The sequence below is a fragment of the Platalea leucorodia genome, assembly GCF_965183815.1.
Source record: "Platalea leucorodia genome assembly, chromosome: 5".
Taxonomy (NCBI): domain Eukaryota; kingdom Metazoa; phylum Chordata; class Aves; order Pelecaniformes; family Threskiornithidae; genus Platalea; species Platalea leucorodia.
Window position 1 is genome coordinate 7,848,864 of NC_138827.1, and position 8,279 is coordinate 7,857,142.

Below are 8,279 nucleotides of genomic sequence, written 5' to 3' on the forward strand. Positions count from 1 at the left end.
TACCCCGCTCCGAGCCCTGAACCCAGCCTGTGCCGGGCGGGGACACGCACGGACTCCTCCGCCTGTGCTAGTGCAGACCCTAACCTCAACCCATGCCAGCGCAGACCCTAAACCTAAGCCTAAGCCTGAGCCTAAACCTACGCTTAAGCCTGACCCTAAGCCAAACCCTGCAGCCAGCCTGTGCCAGAGGGGACAGACCACCCAGCCTGCGCCGACGCAAGCCCTAACCCTAATCCTGACCCAAACCCGCGCTGGTGCCGGGGGCAGAGACCCCCGGCCGGGGCCGGGGCCGCGGGAGGAGCGGGGCGCGGCGCTGGCGGGGGGGCGGGCGGCGGCCCCGCTGGCCGGGGTCCAGCGCCGGCGCGGCCGGGCCCGGAGCGGGGCGGGCCGGGGGCCGGGCGGTGCCGCGGCACCGCATATAAGGGCGGCGGCGGGCGGCCGGGACAGCCGTGCTGGGGCTGCCAACGCGGAGGTGTCACCATGGTGCTGTCTGCCAGCGACAAGACCAATGTGAAGTCCGTCTTCACCAAGGCCGGCGGCCAGATCGAGGACTTAGCCGGCGAGGCCCTGGATAGGTACGTGTCCATCCCCGTCGTCATCCCCTCCCCTGTCTGTTCCTGACTCCCTCCCATCTGCCCCCATCCACTCCCCATCCACAACTGTCCCTGTCCTACGTGGCCCTGTCCCTGTCTCATCCGTCCCTGACCCCTTCTGTCCCCCAGGATGTTCACCACCTACCCCCAGACCAAGACCTACTTCCCCCACTTCGATCTGCACCACGGCTCTGCTCAGATCAAGGCGCACGGCAAGAAGGTGGGAGCTGCACTGGTTGAGGCTTGCAACCACATTGATGACATCGCAGGTGCCCTCAGCAAGCTCAGCGACCTCCACGCCCAAAAGCTCCGCGTGGACCCTGTCAACTTCAAAGTGAGCATCTGGGAAGGGGTGACCAGCCCGGCTCCCCTCCTGCACCCCCTGGCTACCCTCTTGCCTCACCCCCTTGCTCACCATCTCCTTTTCCTTTCAGCTGCTGGGCCAATGCTTCCTGGTGGTGGTGGCCATCCACTTCCCCTCTGTCCTGACCCCGGAGGTCCATGCTTCACTGGACAAGTTCCTGTGCGCTGTGTCTGCCGTGCTGACTGCCAAGTACCGTTAAGACGGCACCATGGCTAGAGCTGGACCCAACCCACTGCCAGCCCTCTGACAGCGAGCAGCCAAATGATCTGAAATAAAATCTGTTGCATTTGTGCTCCAGCCCTGGCGTCCTGCTCTGGTTGCTGCCTGCGGGGAGGGAGCGGGAGGGATCTGCTCCGGGGGTCCGAACTGAGGGTCCCCCCTGCCAGGTGGGCACATGGAGGAAATGGGCTCTGGCTTTGCTGTCTCAGAGAGAGACAGCGTTCGGGTGGTGGTGGCCAGCAGGCAGACACTGCTCTGCCAGCCATGGGCGTCTGGGATTGCTGCATTGCTGGGGTGTCACTTTGGAGGGGTTCTGGGGGGCTGGCAGGCTGGGGGAGAGAGCGGGCATGGGGCACTGCAAGGGGAGCAGATGGGGCTGAGCCCCAGATCCTGCTCTTTGGGCACTGAACTGCAGTAGAGTAGGGGGTGTCAGAGCAGGAAAATGAGCACAGGCAGCAAAGCGGTGCTGGGTGCTGCAGTGCTGGTGTCTGTGCAGCCCCGGCCCTTATCGCAGCCTGCAGCGGGGTGGCCGGGGCGGGGGCTGTGGGTGGCTGATAAAGGAGAGCGTAGGCTCTCCTCCAGCTGTGGGTGTGGTAGGAGACAGGGCAGCAGATAGTCCTGGGGGGCTACAACCTGCCAGGTGCTGAGTAAGGCTGCCCCAGCCCTGGCAGGGCTGGGGGGTGCTCAGTGCTGGGGAGAAGGTTTGAAAAAGCTGGTGGAGCAGAGCCAGAGCATGGAACCAAGCCGAGGTTGCCATGGGCCCCTTTGCTCCCTGGCACTTGCAAGGATGAACGCTTCCCACAGCCTCCAGTCACCATTGGTGAACATATTGGAAGCAAGAGAGACCCCAAATGACTCTGGAGAGAGAGGGACACCCTCCAGCCCCCAGGGTTTCTCTTGCAAAGCACCACAGGCATCATGACCCCATATGCTCACCACACCTGGGAACGGTGAAGAGGGGAAGACAAGGCTGGTCAGGGCACCACTGACCAACCTGATCTACCTTTGCATGGAGCAGGTTGCACCCTTCCAGCCAACATCACCCATACATAGCTGTGGGCACAACTCTGCTCCCTGGGGAGCTCAGGAGGCACAGGGGCATGGTGGGGGTTCAGGGCACACAGGTGTGCAAGGCAGTGTGGACTAGTGTGTGAAGCACCGGGAAGAGGCAGCATCAAATCCAGGACAGACTTGGGATGCTCCAAACCCGGCCACAGAGGACCCTCGCGGGGTCCTTATGCACATGATGTGTGCACAAGAGGCAAGGTGTAAGAGCAACCCAGGGGACAATATGTGCGTGGAGCGGAAGGGATTGGCAGTTGTCCCCACTGCCTCTGCCAGGCTTTCACTTCCAACCACTACATGCAGTGTTGTGTCCTTAGGCAGGACATGTTGTGTGGCAGTGGGCAGTGTCCTGGCTCTGCAGCGCTTTCCCGGGGCTCTGCCTGGCCAAAGAACCGCTGAGCTCCGAAGAGCCAGGATGAGTTTTGTCCCAGCCATTTGTCCCTGCTGCCACAAGATGGGGACCTCAAGCCGTGGTGCTTTATCGGGGCCAGGCAGAGGGTGGAGAGGGCCAAGCCTTGGTCCTGCCTGCAGGGCTGAGCTGGAGCCTCCAGGCAGGGAGAAGCAGGCTGCCATGGTGGGCTTCCAGCCAGTCCCAGCTCCCGAGCACACTGGGGACACTGGTGCCAGCTTGGAGAGGTGCAGGAAGCCTCCCCCGCAGCCCACTTCCAGCGCTGGGTGCCCCAGCAGCCAGGTAGCCCACGCCTCCTGGCTCATAGCACAGGGACATGTGAGCCCCAGGGCTGCCTTCATTGGACAGCCCTTGGTGGCCACAGCTTCGTGTGCCCTAGGACACAGCCTGCCCCACGGGCCAGACACGCTGGCAGCAGCAGCTTGGCTCTTCCTGAGCTAGCATTCCTGCCCAGCTGCCTCGGGACCTGCAAGCAGCGCAGCAGCAGTGGTCTGGAGCGGGGCAGGTCAAATATTTCCCCCACTGCCCGATCGTGTTGGTTTTGCAGGTTGCATTGCTGCAGCCCTGGTGCTGATGAGGTGGAGGCAATCTCCACATTGCCACAGCAGCAGTAGCCTGAAATGGCACCAGGCGACGTGGAGGAGGAGGACTTGGGGGGCAAAGCCCCCTGACCCAGGCCATGGCAGCGCTCAGGAGGCACAGTCACAGCAGGCAGCTTCAGGGGAAGAAGGAAGATGAACATCTTCGGGTGAGACAAAAGCCTGTTCTGATGTCTCCACTATCTGGAGGCCTTTCTCGCCACTCATCAACATTTATTCCTGATGGACAAAGCATCTATCGTTCAAAAATACCCACAGAACAACACAGTATTTTGTTATATGATAGTCACAAAGGCAAGCGGCATCTCAGAGGTCATTTTTATTGAAAGAGGAATTAAATGACATCAGGAAACAAGCTTGATGGTTATGACTTACCTGATCACAACACTTTTACCAGTCTCTTGAGGGGCTGCAAACAGCATTGTCCAGGTAGCTTGGATACTACTCTTATTAGCATCTGATAAAAAGTCATGGCCCTAGAGAGTGTGTCCTGGAAAGGGACACAGAAGTACATACTTCTGGAGGAGGTCAAGCATCCTAGGGGATTTTACCAGGAATTTCCCATTCAAAATTTAGCACAGAAGCAGTGGGAAGATACAGAATTCATTTATTACTGGAAGCTGATCTTAGGACACCAGTTGAGAGATCCTTTTGCTGGAGAGATGAGGGGAAACATCATTTGTTTTACAAACTGTTCTTCTGTTTATACATCCCATATTGGCATTCAATATGCCAATAGCGTAACTGACGATTGGTGCAGCCTATAGGTCTTTCGCTGAAAAACTGCTGCGTAAGCAGTTTGTTTCCCCTGTCGTTGGACAGTTGGTCTGTCCTAAATGTCAGATTTTCCGTACTGAACTGATCTCTCCAATTTGTCTAGATCATTCTGAATTTTAACCCAGTGCTTTGGGGTGCTCACAGCCCCTCCAGCTCAGGCGCATCTGAGAATTTAATAAGCGCATTCTCCATTACAACACATAAGTTATTGATGAAGGAACAGTGAATAATAATGTTGAACCAAGGACTGGAATCTGTCACAGAAGGAAAACAGACTCATCTGAAATGATTCATTCTTGGCAATGGCCATGATTATTACTCATCTCTTTCTTCGATTAAATGTCCCACTGTGTTTTTGTGATTTGAAGTTGACTGGTTTATGGTTCCTTAGTTTTCTCCTTTTACCCTGCTAATGATAAGAGACCCTATTGCCTTGTTTCTGCGACCCCATCACCCTCCACCACTTCTCAAAGGTACTGGCTGTGTGGAGGTGGCCTCCATCAGCTGCTGAAGTAAAAGGGCATTTTTTTCAGGCAAACAGTCTGAAAATACTGGAATGGTTGAAATATACTTTAATTCACACTTTTTAGGATCCTCCCACCTTCTCCGCTGGCTGTTTTGCTAGTGGGAAAAGGAAAAGTGGTCGTAGAAGTATGCTGGTCGCATCATTGATTCCTCTCTCCCAGTGTTGTTTGCAGCAACAGGAGATGCCATGTGGGGAGAGTGCACGAGCCTAGCCAGTTTTGATTGTGCTCCTCCAGCATCCACACCAGCAGTAAGAGCAATTTCAGCGAGTACATTCCTGCCTGTTGCCTTCAGCATCTGTCTGTTGACCTGCTGCTCATGAATTTGCTATACCTTTTATAAACCTGCTGATCCTATTTGTTTCCACAACCTCCTGTGGCAGCAAGTTCCAGAAGTTCATTCTTCCCCCTGCCCCATGTAAAGTCCTTTTTATCCATTTTAAACCAATCTACCAGACTCATCGATGGCCTCTAATTCTAGTCATGCAGAATCTGATGAGCACCAGGTCCACATTCACTTTATGATTTTGTAGAGTTGGCCCTTTCTGCTCCCCTTTCTCCAAGGAAAAATCGCAGCCTTCCCAGGACCTCCTCATACTGCAGCTGCCCCATCCCCTCGATCATCCCAGTTGCTCTGCTCAGGACTCTAAGCCCACTATGTCCTTAGATTCAGAGGCCAGAACTGCACAGATGTGGGTGCACCAAGCTGTTACACAGCAGGCAAGAGACGCCCTCTTTCTTGTTTTGAGAGCCCAAGCCCTTCCTGATGACATCACCACATTTTGCTGGCTTTTTGCTGCACATCAAGGCTACAATTTTGGTGAACCGTCAGTGAGGAATCCAGCATCTTTTTCCTGAGCTGTAATAGCCAGTTTAAGTTCAACCTCCTTTGTTTTAGATCATATTTCCCTATTTGTGTCACCTTATTTATCTCCACTGAAATGATTGACCTCCTGTTTTTCCATTTGTGAGTAACACTGAAAGCTGCATATAGTAAAGCTCCACAGACTACATCAAATAGCCTCTCACCAGTCTGCTGCAGTCATCTGACATTTCTGTCAAAAGCTAAAGCGTGCAACTCTGTCACAGCAGGTTTTTGGTCCATATTGCTGGGACACAGTTCTTCATTATACCCTTCCTTTCCAGATCCCCTGTCACAGTGACTTCAAGTAGGCAATGAGCTGTTGCGTAGATGCAACTCAATGAGGATCTAGCTGGAGATGGTTAAAACACAGGGGTTTCCAGCCAGCGCCATTTTTTAACTCCTTGTACCAGGACCAGACAGAGATATGGGGACAGACTGTGCCAGCTGTGTGCTCTCCAGAGACCTTTGCACATGGCCAAGAGGATCCCAACTATGGATTTATGGAAAGCAATACAGCAAAATGTGCATTGCAGCTGCTCAGCCAGAAAGCTTTTATACTTCCTTCGATGGTTGAGCAGCTGAGTGCCTTTATTAATAGTAGAAGTATATTTATCAGAATTCATGGGTCAGCATTGTTAAAGCTCCATAGATTCAATTTGGACAGGTCACCATTATTTATTTTTCCAGATCGTAGCTTCAAGCAAGGATATTTTCAGTATATAGTCCAGATTTCTCCCCAGGCTTGTTTGAAACACTGTAGGAAATACACTCTCCAGAAAAGGGTCTTCCACTTGCGTCTGAGGAGGGGCTGTGCTTGAGGACTCATGGACCAAAGAGCAAGAAGCAGATGTGGTGAGCCCTAACCCTTACACAGGCACCTGCGCTATATTCAGTCAAGTGTGTCGCTGAGCCGGACAGAAGCCCTGACCCCAGCATAGCCATGGTCCCTCAGATTTCAGCATAGACAGAAGCTCACCAGGGGTTTTCTAAACCTTGTGATTTTTGTTGCCACCACAAGAGGAGGCAGATATCACTGCAGCTGGATCTTCTGCCCGGCTGCAGGTCATGGTGGCCTATGAGTGGCTGCATGTGTCCACCTGCGGCACTGCCTCTGGAAGTGGAGAAGTAACACGTTGTGGGTCTGATTCTGCATTACGTTAGCTGAGTTTGATTTATGCTCAGATCTCTCAGATCTTTGACTTTGAATCTCTTTTTTTGTCCTTTAAGAGGAAAATAACTGTAAGTAGAGACAGCGTTGCAGGAAAATCATTCATAAGGATTGATTTATGATGAGCTGATACCTTTAAAGTGGAGTTGAAGGCTAAATTAACATAGAATGAGAATAGAAGGGTTTGTTTGTTCTTCCAGAAGAACAATTTTTAAGCAACAGCAAAATCAACTGAGAGAACTCAAAGCTTATGTGGAAGACGCTTGCCATTCCCTAGGGAAAACATTGCAAAATTACTTTATATCCCAAACAAGCAGGAAAAACAGGAGGGAAAGAGTATAGTACCTAACTGGAGTGTGATTTCCTAATATCAAAAGGATATTAGGAATAATAAGCATATTATGAAAAATGGAGAGGAGGACTAGCCATTAAAGCAGGCTTTGACTGATGTTTGCAATATGCATGAGTGAAGTAAGAGCAGATAAATCCATCAAGTTGTGGGCCAAGATCTCAAAGCTCAGTCATGAGCTTTGTTGTAAGTCATGAGCCGTGTTACAGCAGCATCATGCGGCGCTGGGACCATGTGATTTAGACTGGAGAAAATATCAATTAGTGGAAGAACTGTAAGATAGAACTCAAGAAAATAGGGAGATGATAACAGCAATGTTGAAAGGGAATTATTGGGCTGGAAGGAAATTACTGATGGAATCTGACCTCGGATCTGGCCTTGGAATTTTTATTAATGGCCAAAATATTAAAAAAAAAAAGATGTGGGTGCTGTCACAATAGAGGAGGATCAGAATATTACAGGATACTTGAAGGGCCTGAAGGATCAATATAGCAGAAAGGGGATGATATCCTCATGCCCAGCAAAAAGATGTGGAGAAGGCTGATGCTGTCATTAGGCAGGACACGTTCCAGGAGAGCTCTGAACATCCCAGGATAGTACTACACAGGGAGAAATGGAAATGAATAGGCACTGAACAAATCTAGCCTGGGAATTAGAAGAATAGTCCCTTCCAATCCCATGCTTTATGCCCTCAAGCTTCTGGGCTGACTTCAAGGAAGTCTTCTCATAAATTAGATGAGGGCATTGCTAGCTATTGATTGCATAAGCTGCTCCGACTGCGCTTTCAGTGATGTCAGAGCCCCTAGAAAATGACTGTCTCTTCCCTAGGGGAAATCCTTCCCATACCTAATAAACTCACTGCAAGTATAGCAGGCCCGTGAGAGCAAGAAGTAAAGATTTTGAGTTCCTGAAGTAACAAGCCCGTCTTCAGGGAGACTGTGGTTGACTGAAAGCAGGTCTGAAGTCCTCAACCAAGCTGACCCATAAGCAAGTGGTGGGATTTTTGCCTGAGCAAGGACTCTGAGACTGTGTCTAGACCGCATTATTCTCTTGGAGAACACAAACACGTCAGAAGGTATCCCAAAGAAAAGGCCTGTAAGAGCGAAGATCCTTGACTCTTTTGGAGACAATCAGAAGATCAGAGCATGAGTTGACCTATGGAAGCCACATCTCCCACGAGTCCTATGCACGTGGCAGATCCGTGAGAGCTGAGCCGGCAATCAGACTTTCTAGGGACGAGTATAAACCCCCCTTCAGATGGAAGGGCTGAGCCTGCCCTACAATTTCAGTTCTGAGCTAGGGTACGGTGGGCAGCTACCCTCTGTTCACAACTGAGGCATGTTAGTG

At 51.9% G+C, this 8,279-nt stretch overlaps 1 protein-coding gene across 1 annotated transcript; it reads left to right on the forward strand.

Annotated features, from left to right (window-relative positions):
• The first annotated feature begins 417 nt into the window (after positions 1-417).
• Positions 418-1,254, forward strand: LOC309590706 (hemoglobin subunit alpha-A). Its single transcript, XM_082312100.1, has 3 exons — positions 418-575; positions 723-927; positions 1,028-1,254. The coding sequence occupies exons 1-3, from the start codon at positions 481-483 to the stop codon at positions 1,154-1,156; spliced, it is 429 nt and encodes a 142-aa protein (XP_082168226.1). The 5' UTR covers positions 418-480; the 3' UTR covers positions 1,157-1,254.
• The last annotated feature ends 7,025 nt before the right edge of the window (positions 1,255-8,279 follow it).